At 38.6% G+C, this 18,585-nt stretch overlaps 1 protein-coding gene across 2 annotated transcripts in view; it reads right to left on the reverse strand.

Annotated features, from left to right (window-relative positions):
• The window catches only part of LOC128368718 (dual specificity testis-specific protein kinase 2-like), a 36,817-nt gene extending 20,603 nt beyond the window's left edge, over positions 1–16,214 (reverse strand). Inside the window, exons 1-4 of one of the 2 annotated variants that reach the window (XM_053329577.1) lie at positions 15,855–16,214; positions 9,582–10,020; positions 7,329–7,448; positions 1,583–1,704 (exon numbers count right to left, since the gene is read on the reverse strand). In XM_053329577.1, coding sequence (XP_053185552.1) covers positions 1,583–1,704; positions 7,329–7,448; positions 9,582–9,707 — 368 coding nt within the window. In that variant the 5' untranslated portion in view covers positions 9,708–10,020; positions 15,855–16,214. Of the gene's footprint in view, positions 1–1,582; positions 1,705–7,328; positions 7,449–9,581; positions 10,087–15,854 lie in introns of those variants that run through there. The other variant, XM_053329578.1, reaches the window with a different exon arrangement.
• Positions 16,215–18,585: the final 2,371 nt, after the last annotated feature.

Consider the following 18,585-nt stretch of genomic DNA (forward strand, 5'->3'; position numbering starts at 1 on the left):
TCCTGATTCTTGTTATAACTCATGGCAGCAGAGTTTTGAATGTGTTCAAGTTGTCTGATGGTCTATTTGGGTAAAAAGTAAAACATTAGAGTAGTTATTTTATACTAATGAACGTGGCCTGAACCCCTCATCCCACTCAACCACACACACTCACTGGAGTCTGCATGGCTTACTGTTATAACAGGCATTGCTACTGTTTGCACCTTTTTAAATTGCATATTGCACTTTATTGCTCTTACAAAGTATTAATGTTTTATTTATGTCTTAAATTGTTTTTAATTGTCTTAAATGTTCTTATGGCTCAAGGAATGCTTTCTAAATTTCATTATATTGTTGTCTGGCCCTCAATATAATGACAATAAAGCTACTAAACTAAATTAAATTAAACTAGACTAAACTAACAACACAAATCAACCAGAGTACTATTATGTACTAATTAAAAAAGAAAACTGCATTTAAAGCTTAATCTGAAACAATCTAATCTAATCTAGCAATCTGTAGCAGGTTTTTAGCATTTTTTTTGTTTTTTTTGTAGAGAGGATTGCAAGTGCTTGGAGTTTAGTGATAGAGGTGGAGGATGCAGTAATCTATCTAAGCTGCATGATGTCCCGCCTCCACTAAACTGTGATTGGCCAGCTCACAAAAACACAATCAATATTAAAACAGCACCTCTAAAATGTGTTTGCTGGTGATAGTTTCGGCTAAAGTCAAAGGTGTGAAATAAAAGTCATACAAAAAGTGTCTCTGAAGCACCATAGATGAAGAGGTGAGGGGCTTTCACTTTGTCCTGCTTCACCCTTTTTTTTGTCGGACCAATCATTGACCAGCTCCTCTAAAAAATTAACTGGAGTGTTCATAGATTAGTCCTATTCCCCCCTCGTGACAGAAAGGGTCCTCCTTGCTTTTCGCCTCTAGGCAGCTGCTGCAACTCTAACAGGACCTGGCAGTTTAGAAAATCCATTGTTAATAGGCTCTGTGTTTGACACAGTTTCAAGACTAACCCCAAAAGGAAACGGGTCAAACCCGCATGAGCTCTCATGAGCGAGCGGTAGAAGAGAGGCAGAGGTGAAAGAAGAGGCACACAGCATGAGAAAGTATATCTTATTAATAACTGAAAGTGTCAGCAGTTATCAGAAACGACTAATACCATGTGTAACATTTATTTATGTGGAAATAATAAGGATTTGTTCTTTATTCATTATTAGCAGTTACTGAGTAATCTAAACTCTTAAGCCTTAAAATAATCCTATTGTGAATTTATGGAAGTGAGCTCAATCCAAGTTATTACTGGCATCTTATTGTTGAATGTCTTATAATGGACTGATACATAACAGGCCTTTTGGATTAGACCTTAAAATATGTGTCGGGTAAATAAATACCAATAATAGGTTTACTGCACCACAGATAATTATTATTATTAGTCATTTACAAAGTAGCTGACCTTATGTGATTATATAATTATCAACAAGGTGGAAAATAATGGTGTTTTTTGGTTGATTTGTTTAATAAGCTGCAATAATATCCATTTAAAGCTGATGTCTGATTGATAGTAGTAGAACAAGCATGGTTTCAAGCTACCAACCTGAGTATGTTTGGATGTGAGAGGCGGTTCATTAACTGGACCTCTCTCAACATGTTAGCTCTGTTGCTGCTGAGCTTGTTCATCTTCAGGGCCATGACCTGATCTGACGCCCGGTGACACACCTGCAAAACAATTAAACACAATTCAACAATGTGGCAGATAAAGTTAAACAAATCCAAACAACGGTCTATTCTGGCTTATAAGTGACACTCTGATGCTGTAAAACCTTGGATAGGTGGTAGATGTCAGTATGTTGTAATAAACTATACGTTAACATTTGGGTCACTAGGGGAACAGCAGCTAGAGACACTGCAAAAAAATCTGGCCCGTGCTTCACGACAAACAGAGGAAGCAGAAAAAGGACATAGCACATAAAAGAGAACTGAAATGAGGTCAGTCACCGCTGACCAGCCATGACAAAGTAGATGTGTCAATCCAACGCTGCTGCTGCTGCTGCTGCTGCTGCTGCTGCACAATCGATTCTGTATTACTGTGCATTGGGATTTTTAGTTTCCATCCCATGGTTGGATAGTGGTTGCATGAACATCCACGGTTGACTGGAGCCTATCCCAGCATGCCTTGGGTGAAAGGACAAGCAAACACTGCAGACAGGACACGTTCACAACACCGAAGCCCTTCCTGCTGATGTTAAAATAGGACACACACGCCGCGATAACATTAGAAGTAGTTTTACTTCTCAGATCTAGAGGACTAAAAATATTACTGAATTAAATGTGAGATCACAGTATTAAAAAAAGAGCTGAGCAGTCTCTGGGCAGCAGGTGGTATATTTTTAATGGGGTTTTTTTTATGACTGATAAATGTTGAGATAAAAACCTAAAATAAAAACTGGGACAACTAAATGTGCACTAACACTGGTGTGAAGAGAAGAAGTGACTACCTAAGGAACAAGCAGTACTATGTGTTCAAGTGTAGATTTAGCATTCAATGATAATAGTTTGAATTCCAAAACTCTGACATTTGCTTTCCAAAAATACCTCCAGTCCATATTAGCCCACAATGTTTTGTTTCATAAAGGTGAAAAGGCCTCTAAAAGAGCACTTAACACATTTAATCGCTCTTCTGAAACACAAACATTTTTATTGCACTAAATGTTCTATTAAGGACAGCGACGACGGCCACCCCGTGCATCTAACAATAGTCTGCATTTCCTCACAGTCTATGGTCTGAGGTCTTCACACCACGAGTTTCAGAGATGCTACAGCTTGGTGATATTGATTACTAAGAAGTGGAGTTATTCTAAACACCTACACATGCCTGCAGATGAGAAATAAACCTGTAAAACCACAAGGCACTGCATCAGGTGACTGAGATGCTGCAGCTTACACCTGCTGCCTCGTTTCCTGACGCTATAGTGCAGCTCGCATGCAAACATATTTATATGACGAGGAAGCTTTTAATCCGTTGGTTTGAAAAGGTTAGACTGATTCTCCTGTGTCTATACTGTAGATAGCCAGCAATGAATCTTTATCAAGAGCTCCAGGCAAGGAATGAAGTGCAGGAAATGGTTCAGGTGCATACTATATACATGCAAAATAGAGCTAGTCATGTTATATTTGGATAATAGCTACAGTTTGGGGACATTTATGTTGCTCTGCTTGTGGCATGGTGAATCTAGGTCTTGGCCATGTTTCAATTGAAGTCAATACCGTGCACAAATAATAAATACACATATACGCTCACCAAGTACTTCAGTTGGAACACATGTGTAATCTAATGTAATTCAGAGCAACAGGTCTGCCACACACTTATACAGAGCCAGTATCGGCGTATATGTTGTTCAATATGGGCCGATATTTTTAAAAGTTATATAAGGAGCATTTCATGTATATTTGATTCTTTAACTTAATTCAACTTAAATATATATGTGCATGTTTTTTGTTAAATAGTTAGTTATAGTTATTTATCATTATTAAACACCCAGTGTAGATCACTGTTTCAGTGCGCTGATGTCATTTTATACAATAAAGTTTATGGTCAAATGGTAAAATTTTCACTACTTCAACTTTCTTAAAGCACAGTGTTGATATAATAGATATAATACTTGTCAGAAGTGCTGCAACATAATTTCGTCCTGAGTAATTATTTATACTGAATGGAAATATGGTCCCAAACAGACTGTCAGTCATATTAACTACAACAGTGGGCAGCTTTATGTATTCTTGTAACAATGGCTCTTTGAGTTTCCTCCATCATCACAGTCATGTTGCAGTGGTGACACAATGGTCAGTATCACTTACTGCTGTATTGAGAATTGACAGCTGGGACAAAGACAATATGGATTACATAGGAGGCAATAACAATTAAAGTCAATATGGGTCAGTGACAAATAAGGGTTGGCAAGATGAGCAATTCCTTTAAAAAATGTTTTAAAAGACTGAATGCTCCTGAAAATGTCAAATGGAGTAACCACAAAAGAATGACAACTGATGATATGATGATATTAAATATTTCATCCACCTACCGTGTATTTAAGTGTACTTGTGTAAAACATTTTGGATTATTTCTACATTTAAATTTTAAAGCACTAGCAAAGAACTATAATATTGAGCAAGACGTATCCTAAAAACAACAATTTGTTCTCAATAAGTTTCGACAAATTATGTAAAATTAGTTAAAATACATAGTGTTGCATTGCTAAAAGTAGATTATATTTATTCCACACTTTAGTTCACATTTATTTTCCTGTATATAATCAGATTTTTATGAAAAAATACTGGTTACACCAATTGACACTTGGTTACATCACGTCACTGACCCATATCCTGCCGGTCAATACTGTTGCTATAGAGTCATATTGGCGTATGAAAACATCTCTTTAAGGAGTGACATGAAGTAGAAAAGTCATAAAGGGTCATAAAGCTTGATTTAGATTGTGGGAGTTAGTCTGTGTATGTGTTCCCTCTCCATCTTATAGGCCAACATACACCACACACATAACATCGCTCTGTTCAAGTTCAAAGGAAGGGGCCCGGCTATAATAGCTGACAGTCTCCACCGCAGGACAGCAGAGACAACAGATGGCCACTCCCCTGAAGGCCTCCTCCCCCCACATCCGTCTATCCTCCTCCGACCCCCTTATTTCTCACTCTTCACATCCCCCCATCTGCATTTATTCCTGATCCCCCTCTTTCTCTCTCTTCTCCTCACTGTGGCCTCCAACAAACCGTCATCCCCAATCCTCATATTCCCCAGCAGCTCTTCTTACATACATCTTTCTCTCCTACCTTTTTTCTCATCTCACCCCCAACCCCCCCTTCCCCCTTCCATACCCCTGGCCTTTCTGCTCTATGCTATCTCACCCCACATTACTGGAAAACATACCCCCACTCTCCTTCTCCTCTAAACCCTTTCTCCCCCCATCTCTCCTCCTCCCCCCCTTTAACCCCAAGCTCTAGCAAAACCTCTAAATCACCTTCTTCTACAAAACTCCTCTTCATCTCCTCTGAAGCCATTTTTCTGCCCCCCAGAAACTCCACAAACCTCTTCTCAACCCCCCATCTTTCATCCCCTTCCATTATTCTTGCCACCACAGCTCTCCACCATCTGAAGGTTTTTTTTCCCCCATCTGGTTCCTCCTCTTCCTCCTCTTCTATGCCTAAACTTCTATCACCATTCATTTCACCATTTTTTTCGTTCCTGTCCTGTCCAGACTTCCACCTTTTCATCAGTCCGGTCCAATTTCCATTTTTTTCTCTCCCCAGGGATTCCTTTCTCCCTTGTTAAAAAAGCATTGACAAGCCATTTCCCAAAAGGTTGAGGTGGAAAACTACACAATGATGGAAGAGAAGCATGTGTGTTGGAATATGGACGTTTACAGTTTGCAGATTTGCTCAATTGGAGCCCAAATTGACTAAAAGACTAGAATAAATACTGAGGTAGTCCATCTTAAATTTAGACTTCAAAGAGAAATAGGACAATCCCAATCCAACATTTAGCCTACATTAAATACACACACATTAAATACGTAGCTCCAAGAAGGCTTACATTAACTAAAGTAAAGTCAGTTTAATGCTAGACAACTTCCAAACATGTTTTATTAATGTGTACAGTATATTTTAGTGTTTAGTATAGTGTGTGTCCTATAGTGTTTTATTAAAATGATCCATGGAGTGAGGAGAGTCAGAGTGTAACTACAGTGGGAGATGTTTTTGGACAGCAGAAACAAAATATTGAAGTTCAAATGCTTTTTTTAAACAACAGCAGCAAAGAAGCAAAGTGATCACTGTTTCACCCAAAGGGGAAATACTTGTTTCACTCATTGACACATGCTGTAAATGTGGATTTCATTAATTTAATTTATTGCTTTTTTTTGTCTCTGTGTGTGATCGTGTGCCAGCTCTAGTGTTTACACAGCTCACAATGGGCTGTTTCTGAGCTGGCACATCTGGAGCTTAATCAGTTAAAACAATGCAAATAATAATAAATAAAAGGCTCGTGGATCAATTAAAATATGCTTTGATTGGCTCCAGTACAGATCGTGCAGAGCAACCTCACGCACATCAAAAATCCAACATCACCAGTAGCTGTCAGACACCATCAATAACAGGATCAACCATTGACCCAGCTGCAAGTCGTAGCCTGACAGTGAGACAAAATGGAAAATAAATGTCACGCCAGTTCACCAAATATAACAGGAGTTATCGATTACATATGCAGTGACGGCACGTTATTGCGGGGAAATCTAAATATACACTGAAAATTACCAGTAAAATAGAAGTTCCCACACACTGTTCTGTAATGACACAATGAAAATAGGAAATGAAGTTGAATGTCATTCAAACTTTTCTAGGCCAATGTGTTAGTTAATCAGGCATCATTTCCCTTCATGTATGAGGCCACAGACAGCCCTTCCCCCCATACATGTCAACTTTATTCTGCGTGTTAACCCTTCGCACACAGCACAACAACAAGAGATCAAGAGAGAGGGAGACACCGTGGCGTGCAAAGACTCGTGCACATAGACACAAAAGCTCTGAATGAAGTTCAGAAAAGCATGTAGCTTTCAATACAGCAGTCACAACAAAAATGAACTGCTATCAGTCAATCAAGGCCATGGCTACTTTATTCTCACACTGCTTATCTAAACCATGCCAAACCTCTGCACTGTCATGGTGGCTTGGTAATAATGCTAAACAAGAGAAGATCAAAGATATTTAATTTTCTCCACTGATGCACGTTGATAAAGCCACACTCATAATCCTGAATGTGCTTGTGTGACTCCCCTCCACACGCCTGCAGTAGGGGGAAGGGGGGGTAACAGGGTTAACAAACCCGCATTTAAGTGATGTCTTTGAAGTGATTGCAGTCTAACTTGACCTCAAAATGTCAGGGAAAGAGTAGCAAGCGAAGATCAAGATACGGTCTTTTGACCCAGTGTTTGACCCACCACGCTAACCAACTTGAGGTAGATAGATGAGATTGACACGAGTTGAAAGTGACTCAGTTTCTTACTTAAGAGTACTTTCCAAGACAACGCACAAATTCCCTTTGATTTCTATATTTAAACCACTGTCAAGAAGAAAAGTAAACTATAACAAATAAATTCTGAGGTCATGTGCATATTTGTGATCTATTATAAAACACATTAAATAGATGGAAGGGGAAGGCCTGACTAGAAAATGGAAAAAGGAAAAAGGACAGACTGAGGAAAACTAGAAGAAAGACAGGAGAGAAAAATGATAAGGGTGCATAAGAAAGGAAATAATAACTGATTTGAACCCACCTTGTAGACATCAGAGAAGAATCCAGAGCCAATCCACTCACAGGTGAAGTCGTCAAGGCGCGTAAGACAGGAGAAGGCACTGATGAGGGCTCTGTAGGATGAAGGCCAAACCCTGCCCACCTGGAGAAGACAGGAGCAGATTGGTATCAACAGCTCAAGATGAAGTCTTTATCTGATGGGAATGCAATAAGATCACTGCTTTAAATTGTTTACCTTGTGAGGACGCTGGATTTGCGAGATCAGGACACTGCAACATAACGTGAGAATCCATCTTGTGTCCCGACCACCAATGGTTCTGAACAATCAGGATTACCAATGAGGATTCTCACGTGATCTCACAAATCCAGCTGCCTTGCAAGTTAAGACACTGAGAGACGATGATAGGCGGTAAAAGAAAGTAATAGATTTTGATAGGTGGTATATATATATATACACACCATATATATATAGACCATGATAGACCATGATAGACCATGATAGACCATAATAGACAGTGACGATAATAGATAGAAATTGACAGAGAGTGATAGACGGTAATAGACGGTATAGATGGTGATAGACAGTGATAGACAGTGATAGATGGTAATAGACGTAGATAGATGGTAATAGACAGTGATAGACAGTGATAGATGGTAATAGACGTAGATAGATGGTAATAGACAGTGATAGACAGTGATAGATGGTAATAGACGTAGATAGATGGTGATAGACAGTGATAGACGGTATAGATGGTGATAGACAGTGATTGACCGTAATAGGCAGTATAGATGGTGATAGACAGTGATAGACGGTGATAGACATAGGTAGATGGTGATAGACGTAGATAGATAGTAACAGAGAGTGATAGACGTAATAGACGTACATAGATGGTGACAGACGATGATGGATGGTAACAGACAGTGATAGACGGTGATAGACGGTAATGGATGGTATAGATGGTGATAGACGGTGATAAATGGTAATAAACAGTATAAATGGTGATAGACAGTGATAGACGGTGATAAACGTAGATAAATGGTAATAGACGGTATAGATGGTGATGATAGACGGTGATAGACGGTAACAGAAAGCGATAGACAGTGATAGGCGGTAATAGACAGTATAGATGGTGATAGACGGTGATAGGCGGTAATAGACATAAATAGATGGTGATAGACGATGATGGATGGTAACAGACAGTGATAGACGGTAATAAATGGTAATAGACAATAATAGACGGTGGTAGATGGTAATAGACGGTATAGATGGTGATAGACGGTAATAAACGTAGGTAGATGGTGATAGACAATGATGGATGGTGATGGATGGTGATAAATGGTAATAGACAATAATAGACGGTGGCAGATGGTAATAGATGGTGATGATAGATAGATGATTCATCCAGTTACCCGCCAAGTATTTTTTGGAAGTGCCTGCCCTTTAAAACCATTGCCAAGGACAACTTCTCAAAAGGTTTGGTGTAACAAACCATGTGCCACATCAAGTCAATAACCCGTTTGTTTGAGCAGGAAAACTCAAGACACACTAACCAAACAGCCAATTCAGACATTTGAAATCAAGTGGAACAAGGACTGACAGAGTAGAAACAACACCTAAAGACATTATTTTCTCAGCCATGACAGACAAAGAAACACATAAGTGGAACAACTTAAGAAGCACAAAGGGCAACACCCTGAGAGAACAGTAGAGTACGATTAGAGGTGCGTCTCAAGGACACACCACAAACTCCTCAACGCCCCAAAAACCAGCAAGGACACTAATTCTTGTGTGCCTATAACCAAAACAGTATTTGAGATAAACCCATCAACAGCATTTGCATTTATTGGACAATTACTGTTTTATGGTGTTGCTTATTTATACTGTAATTTGCACAGAAAAGCAAAACTCACTGATGGGAAAAGAGTTCAGGTGAAAAGATTGATGGATGGATAAATAACATGGACTATATTCCCAACCATCTCTAATCTTAATTTAATTTGGTTATTTATGGTATTTCTTAAGCACTTGTCCACTTCCAGTTGTTACTTACACTTTTTTTGGTCAGTCAACCTTCTTTCGAGCGCTCTTTCTCATTGCACCTAGCAGAATTTGAACGCTGACTCATTTGAATTACTGTCCTCTCATGCTTGATTGTCTTTCCCTTTGAATAAACAGCGTCTTCCACATGTAAATGTGAAAGAACCTTGTGTAACGTCCTGTACACACTAACTGCACCTTTTAAAAACTGATAGATAAGAAAATACAAAGACTGACCTGTGGGGGTGGAGGGCCCATGCCCATATCGCAGACCCCTACCCCTCCGATACCATCTCTGTCCTCATTGAGGCGGTCAGGTCGTGTAGGAAACCCAGCAATGGAGTTGCGTTTATTCCGGTCCATTGTGACGTGAAAGGCGGTGATACCAGTGAGGGTAATAATATGGGCCTTTTTCTGTAATGTACCCACATGACAAGAGCACTAGATTGTTTTAATGGTGCCGAGGGTTTCACCGCAGCACAGAACTTGCTCAGTTTGTGTCCTTGGAGAAAATATGTCACGCACATAGACTTCAGTTTAGAATTTTGTCATCTGGCTGGATACAAGACGTTTTCCTGTAGTCCTGCTCCTCCTCACGGCTTGTAACTGGGGAGTCCACAGGGATGGAAGAACTGGGTTCACATGTTTGACTGATGTATTGTAAGCCTTTGGAGATCTAGAGAAAGTAAAGAGAAATCAATTAATAAAGGGGCATTTCAGTGGCCACCAAGAACATACAACAACTTATATTAGTGAATCCTACTGTCCCAAAGGATGGGGGAGAAGATTAGATTAGAAGAACACATTATAATCACATGAAGCCTTTTGAGGAAAAAAGAAAAAACAAAGTTGATTTTCTTTTTTGACAGATTTAGCTGTTCAATAGAAGCCATAGCTGTAAACTTGCCTTGCCATGGATGAGACAAACCACTACAGCTCAACAGGCCCAAATGTAATGACTGTAATAAGGACCAATTGTCCAATTATGGGAGATTAGCCAAGGAATAGCTCAGGTCCTGAACCTTTCTGCCATCCAAAACAAAATCCAGCTTGATACAAAGGGGACAGGGAAGGAAGTCTGGACTGAAGGGCTTTTTTTACACTCATAAACAATGTGGCTTTCAGATCTAACTTTCAAGAATACTTTAAGCCAGAGGGAGATTTCCTTAGTTGATAAAACATGTTGAATCTAGTTATAAATCATTCTTCCAAGCACTTAAAAAAAAAAAAAAAAAAATGGAGTAAAACTATATTGAAAAACACATTCCTTCTCACTGAGACAGGAACAGAAATCTCCCTTCAGTTATTTTTTCCTTTTGAAGGCATATCTGAAAAGCCTGTGTTTTTTACATGAGTAATTACACCCAAACACTGGCAGCTAGATTCACTAAGGGGGGGAAAAAGTGTTGTGCAATGTGGTGCTGTGGTTTTCATTTCATTTGCATAAGCGATCTGCATTTATTCAGCACCTGATTTACTAAAACAGCAGCTGATTATGCAGTCAGGTCCTGGACTGCATCCTGGATTACACCACAGACGATGCGAGGGAAGGAGAGAAGAAATACTAACGTTGGGATCTTGATTACAGGAACATTTACTTTGGCTGTGGCTCAACTCCACCTACCTGAGACTGTCAATGTCAATGTTATTATCTCTAAATGTCACAAAATGATGCTGTTAAAATACATCTATATCTATTTTTTATACATTATGGAGGTAAAAAAGCTAATATTGGCGACAGAAAGGAGTGACGATAAATCAAAGACATACAAATTATAAGTGTGTATATGATTTAACATCAAAATTAAGTTTTATTAACACACTAATTTTAGATACATTAATCAGATATTGTGTAAGAAACATCAAAGCACAATCATGCATAATAATGGCCTAGTTACTTTGATGTTTCTTCCTAATAATCAGCTTTAAGTGATATATATATATATATATATATACACAAGTCTGAAACATGTTATCAATCTTATTTTCTCTTGTGTATTAATCTTCTTTTGTTTCTTTGGGTTTGTTCCTTCATCATTTTTCTTCCATTTCTTTATGCTACATTTGTTTTGTTCTATTATCAGCTTGTCAATCAAACTATGAAGCACTTTGAACTACATTAACCTGAATGAAACATACTAAATAAATAAAGTTTGATTGACTGGTAAATTTAAAGCACCCCCGCCCCCCCCCCCCCCCCCCCCCCCCTACAACCATCCTAATGCCTCTTTGGAAAAACCTATCCGTGCTTACGCCTGGTGTGAGAGGAAGAAGAGATATTCACACGCAAAACTGACCGTCACAAATTGCGTGACCCCAGTTAATCCAGAGGAATACATAATCAACCTCTGTTTAAGTGTCTCTTCCTATTATTTACGCAATCCTCTCTTAAACGCTTATGCAAAAAAGAAAAAAAGGAGGAAGACGCGCACACACACACACACACACACACACACACACACACACACACACACACAGACACACACAGACACACACAGACACACACACACACACACACACACACAGTGACATCTGGAGCACCTGTTTAAATAAATAAAATACTGCACATGTGCATCAGACACCTGAGTAAATCTGAATCTGGACATTTTATACAGTATATATGATTGTTGTATACAATAAAGGATGAAACAGCCTTAAAAATAACATTCAGACTTAGCGGAGAGGAATGACCTTAAACAAAATAATGCTCTTAAAATCCTGAAGGCCAGCTGGTCCTGGACCTAAACTACTTTTCAAATGAATTTTCCAGATAATGATATCATGAGACACAGAAATAACAATGTAAAAAAAAATAAGTACACTGCGATAAAATTTTTTATCTTTATTGCTCATCCTCCCCCCTCCCTTACTCCACATTTAATTTTAGTTTTTTTCCCCCCATTTTCCATCGGAGTAAATCAATGCGACGCCTGCGCTCCCTTCCCTGTAGACAGAAGATTCGACACACAAAGCAACAGTGGTTACCAACGGAGGCAACCACATCAAACACAATGATTTACAGCGCAGTCCAGTTAGGTTGCTTGGGGGCATCTAAGCAACCATTACTCTTGATCTCTGATGGAGTGGGTTATTCTGTGATGACAGTTTTTTTTTTTTTTAACCCACAGATATCCAAATAAATCCGACAGCAGCAGCAGCAGTACCACCTTGGTGCCTCACGAGTTCAAAGCCATTTTTTTTTAAAAGGGGGAAAATGTTATTCATTATCTAGTTCCAGACTCTTAATTGTAAGGATTTAAAGGATGAGAGAGGAGTAATACATCATTGTAAGTTAGACATGTTAGAAGTTAGGACTGTTTGCTTGGACGAAACATTTAAAGACACCACTTGTGGCTTTAGGAGATTGTGACGTTTAAAAAAATTAAAGTACCTTTAAAGTGATACTGATTAGGGCCCGACCAATGCTGGATTTTTGGAGCCGATGCTGATACCGATATTAAGGAGTAAAAGCTTTCATCTTTAATATATCACCAATATTCCTGCCATATGGTCCCTAAACTAATTAATGTAATGTGCTTTTGCTGCCAGTAGGTGACACAAAAAAAGTGTGTATGAATGAGGACAACAGGTCAATGTTAGTATAAAGAATAAAGTTAAATGTAATGTTCCCATAAGAGGAAGGTTAAAGCAGGGGTCAGCAATTAAGTTAAACCATGGGACAGTCAGTTCTTTTAAATCATTTAAGACTATAATGTCTGTATCTAAGGGGGCGTCAACCAACCATTTCTGTTCCATTGCCAACCAGTGAAGAACAAAACTGTTAAAGTCACACAGGCCAAACTTGTTAAATTCACACATTAAACTTGAATCTGTGGCAGGTTCAATAAACTTAATCTCAGCACCATTCACTGTTCAAATAGGTTGCTGCATCCATTGTTTTTATGATGCTACTTCTGTGATGGTGAGTATGTAACATGGTAATAAGTAATATAAAAAATTAGAATATTATTACAATAATTAGGATTTAAAACAATCTTGTGTTTGTTTGTTCATTTATTTTAATCTATAATAGGTTTGTGGAAAAGTTATGTTCAAATCAGGGGGCCAAATATTTTTTCTGCAGAGCCAGATTTGCCTACCACTACCAAATTGATCCACCTCAGCTGTTTTAGAGAAGGCCGGCACAGAGTTACACAAACAAATTTATTGTGTAACATGATAATACTTCATTTGCAAATGTCATGATGGAAGAAAAAACAACAAAGATAAAAGTGTCTTATTCTGGGCTGAACTATTCATTTAACACTTAAGATACTATTCAGGTCAAATTTGACCCGTATCTATTAACATGTGTTTTTGTTAAATGAATCATTAATAGTTTTAATAAGATAGTAGTTATGAGGATTTATTTTTATGATGTAGCAGTGAAGACTGATGGCTCTAATGGTTATACAGTAAACCCCCACAGCTCCATAAAGTTCTTGCAATTTGCAGTTTCTTTAAATCATTATTGTTATGTTATATTTTTTTTTCTCTTCTAGTTCAAATAGTTTAGTCAAACAATAAATAATAACATAATAAGGATTGCAGATTTAAAATTAATACACAGAAGAAGCCTTTATTAACCCATTTTTAGGCCCCCAGATGAGGTCTTGCAAAACTCAGCTCCTAAAAATAAGCACTGAGATGACACAGCCAGTTTCTGTTGTGGTCCATTAGCATTACATCACAGACACTGGACTCCTGGTGTAGACCTACTGGACCACTTCTGATGTCATTCTCTGTCCGAGAGCCACATCCTTAAAAGGCTTTTCATCCTCCTCTTTTCTCTTTTTCTCTCTCTCCAATGACACCTCATTTTCTGCCTTGTTGAAAACCACAGAAATAATAAAAAAAAGTCTCTGTGCCAAGAAAAATGCACACCACAAGTTACTACCCGGAGGCCTGAGCTTGAGCTTTACTTATCCTATTTCAGTATAGCTTTCCTATCATCCGAGAGCAAGAAAATACACATCGATGCTGTTCAATGTGGGCAGCCGAGAATAGGTCAGCATATAAAAATTCACCCTTGACTCAGAACAGCTTGAAGTGACGGAGAGGAGCTTCTGTATCCACACACACACACACACCCACCATCAGTGGTCAAGGCAGCCAAATACTCACTACACTCAGACATCCCACACTTACTCGCAAGTCGCAATACAGTCATGCAAATTATATTCTAAAGAAAAGAGAGAAAAAAGGTTGTGTCTGTGTCATATCGGCACATTCAAATCAGTGTGGGTGAGTGAGATGAGCCTATACTCAGGTTAAAGTGTTAGTCTGTGTATTGGTGGATGAGCAGCATCATTTCTGATCATTAAAACTGCAAAAACACCCCCGAAATCTAACCTATAATAACCTTCTATGTCAAATCTTCTTGGTGTAAGTGATTAGAAAGAAAGAAAACAGGCAAGCCACTTATGTTCATAACTATATTTGTTCCCAAACTATACCCTAGATGCCTTCAAATATCCTACGACCATGCATTTAAAAAACACCACAGTAAAGGGGACGGGACCGACGGATGGATGGAAAAGGGTGGAATTTTAAAAGCTGGGCCTTTTTTTTTTTTTTTTTTTTTTTTTTGGGTCTGTAAAATGTGGCCAGTTGGTACTCCAAAAACAGATGGGACATCTCCAAAAACAGCCTCGGGCCAAATGTTTTAACACTAGTTTTGTGTGTGTGTGTGGGGGGGCCCAAAAAAAAAAAACTATCCATCCAGCTGTGTCCCAGTGGATTAGAGACTAATAGAAAACGTCAGCAATAAATCACAAGTTAAGTGATGTTATAATGGTAGGGTTTTTAGAGATGGTTGGTGTCTGTGTGTGTGTGTGTGTGTGTGTGTGTGTGTGTGTGTGTGTGTGTGTGTTCGTGTGAGAGGAGCAAGAGGTAGTAAATGGTGTGGACATGCGTGAGTGAAGGTAATAAGGGGTAAAAGAAGGTAAAACAAGCTCTACTTTTACAGGTATGAACATACTTCAGTTTCACAACAACATCTTCTGACTTAAACCCTACTAAATCTTCTCAAAACACATGTCTGCCCCCTTCAAGCAACAGCCTGAGATAGCTAAGAAACCCCCCCCCCCCCCCCCCCTCACCAAGCCCCTTTTCACTAAAATACCAGTCTTTGTCAAGTATTTGAGCAAGGTCATATTCAACAAGTCAATAAGCACCCTCTTATCTGGCTACAAATCTATTGGTAAACTGCCTTGATATGTGAGACCCCTCGCATACCTGTCATTCCTCAAGGGTTTAAAAGTAATGAACAAGTCCAATGGGGCAAAAAAAAAAACAACTGCCCCATTATCTGGATACCATAGACAGCTAATGAAAATAAGAGCGTATACAAGTCATATTAGGGTTGTGGTAAATATTTAGTAACACGAAAACTATGTTAAATATGTTAGAAACGTGTTATAGAGAATGTAAACAAACCACAGCAGCAGGGAGAAGCAGTATTAGCTTCTTTTTTTAAAAACTACTTATTCAAGTTAATAGGAGACTTACCTGTTTTTATTTCATAGAGATGTTTGCAAGAGTACTTCAAGCTGTGGTCCATTCCGTGGAAACATTTACAGAAAAACAGCAAAAAGAGAGTAAAAAGTTGGTAACGCAGCTATAGCTTTAGGGACTAGCTCAGTGGCTAGTTTGTCAACAACACAGGAGCTAAAACAACAAGTTTTTTGTTTTTATATCGTCGCGACGTTTTTACTACAATATCCACATTTCCCTCAGGGGTTGGAAATCATAAAAAAGAAGTCGAAATCTTGTTTTCCACACACCATCCAAAAGACGACGTTGGTTTTTTTTTTCTGTCTTTCTTTCTTTTCTTAGCTCGCTCCGGGTAATGTTTCAGACGACTGTTGCTGTTTGACAGCTCCGTCCTCGGTGCGCGCTCCCGAGTTAACTCCCACTGACCCCGCCCCCCCTCATCGTTTGATTGACAGCGCGCCCAGCCAATCAGTGGATAAGGCTTCGGGGAGTGTGTGTGTGCGCGCATGTGCTTGACTCAGACTGTCAAAACAGTTCACCCTTAAACTAGCAGGAGTGAAACATAATTTGAAGTAACTAGTTATCTCATTTGCACCTAAAGTAAAACATTTCCACAAATATATATTTTAGTACACAGTACGAATTGTACCAGGATATGTTGTCCCTATTAATGTATAAAAATGGTCATAATGGTAAACAATTCAATTAGAAATGGTACATTATTTGCATCCCTGGTCATTAATAGTAGTTTCTAAACTGATTTTACCATTTATATCATAGTATATACCTACAATAAGCTTCAATTCTACCAATCCATTTCTATCAATTCAAGGCACATCAGGAACAGCCATCATCAGGGTTGGTAAGGTTACTTTAGAAGTGTTATAGGTTACCCATTGTAACATTTTCATAAGTAACTGTAATTTGATTACACATTTTTCTCAGTCTCAGTCTAATCAAATTACATAATGCCATTACATGTAACTAGTTACTCCCCAACAATGGTTAATACAAGCACTTAGTAAAGTGCCTTACTATTGTCTCCACACTCCGAGGTCACTTATACTGAACATACAATCCTTACTCATTTCTATTTATTTACTTATTTATTGTCTTCAGTTCTCTTATTTCATTTGTTAATATATGGTTGTAATCCTGTACCTTTTATGTTGTTCTTTGTCCTTTATGGTTTTGTTGGACTGGTTCTTTTGTGTGATGGCTTTCCTGTATTTATGTATTATTTGTCTGTATTTCAATATATGGCCAAAAAATATGGGGGCATGCATCACAGCAACACAACAGGAAAATAAAGAGGAAAGTAGACGCCTTAAAACAGTAGAAAGAAAGAAATATACAGAGGAAAAGTGAAGATAAAATCCAATAAATTAGTGTTTAAGAATGCAAAATTGAATAATAAAGCCTTTCAAATACTGAGTGGTATCTGTTGTGGGTTTCATTTTAACACTCCGTCATTCATTAAGGTTCAAATTAATTAAAACAATTGTTTGCCTGGTGCAAACTGTCTCTGCAAAGTCGGCCCTTTGACTTATAAAATGAAACCACACTCACCACATTTGGGAGACTTGACTTTATTGTGTCTTACCAACGCTCTTTCATGTGAAACAAACTGGGAACAGGACATTAAAAGGGAAACTTGAAGGCATTGTCCTTTTGTTTATTTATGTTTTATTAGCCACTTTTATAGTGGTTAGATTACTTTAACAGATGGATACTATTTAAAAGTATTGCAAGTGGAAATACAATGATCCTGTGACTTATTTAATTAATTGATATGTAGTATAAACTTATAAGATCAGTCCAATATACAATGTCTGTAAATACAAATTAGCTAAATACATTTTATGATGAGAAACTACAACACTGTAGATAAAATAGATCTAGTTTATTGAGCGAAGGCAGGTTTATGAGCTCTTGTGGAAATATAGCCCCATCTGGTGGCAAAAGCTAGAAGGTACTACATCACACACAAACAGCAGGAAATAGCCACTGTGTTGTGCAAAGTGGAGTACAAATCACATCGTAAAGTATATGAATGACACAACAGTGGTGGGCCTGATCCAGAACAATCAGAACAATATTTACAGAGAGGGGGTGAAGCTTTTTGCAGACTGGTGCAGGAACAAGGAGATGGTGAGCGACTTCAGGAGGAAACAGCCCATGCATAACCTAATCTGCATCAAAGGGACTGCTGTAGAGACTGTATGCACACTAATTTCCTGGGGGTGCATGTGGCTGACAACTCGTCTTGCTCCCTGCACACCTCCTCTCTGGTGAAAAAGTGTTACCAGTTTCTACATTTCCTGCGGCATAGTTGAAGAGGACTCACCTCAGTCCATCCATCCTCACCACTTACTACCATAGAGAGTGTTGTGATCAGCAGCATCTCTCTCTGGGATGACGACTGTAACTCCTCAGATGGAAAAGCCCCTGAGGAGAGTGGTGAGGACAGCAGAGAGGACTATTGGGTTCACACTGACACCTTTAGAGGACATGGCCCAAAACACATGCTGGCCAAAGCAACCAGCATCCTGAGAGACTCCTGAGCTGACTGCTTTGCTTTCTCATCTGTAATGAGGCAGCTGTCATGAAAATGTGTAATTTTATTCATTATTTATTGATGTGCACGTTTAACATTGTCCACACTTCATACCTGTCCAGGAATTAATGATTTAAATTATTTATCAGTTATATATCTATTTCAATTTATTTTATGTGTTTTTGACAG

Source organism: Scomber japonicus, chromosome 12 (genome assembly GCF_027409825.1).
Source record: "Scomber japonicus isolate fScoJap1 chromosome 12, fScoJap1.pri, whole genome shotgun sequence".
Lineage (NCBI taxonomy): Eukaryota > Metazoa > Chordata > Actinopteri > Scombriformes > Scombridae > Scomber > Scomber japonicus.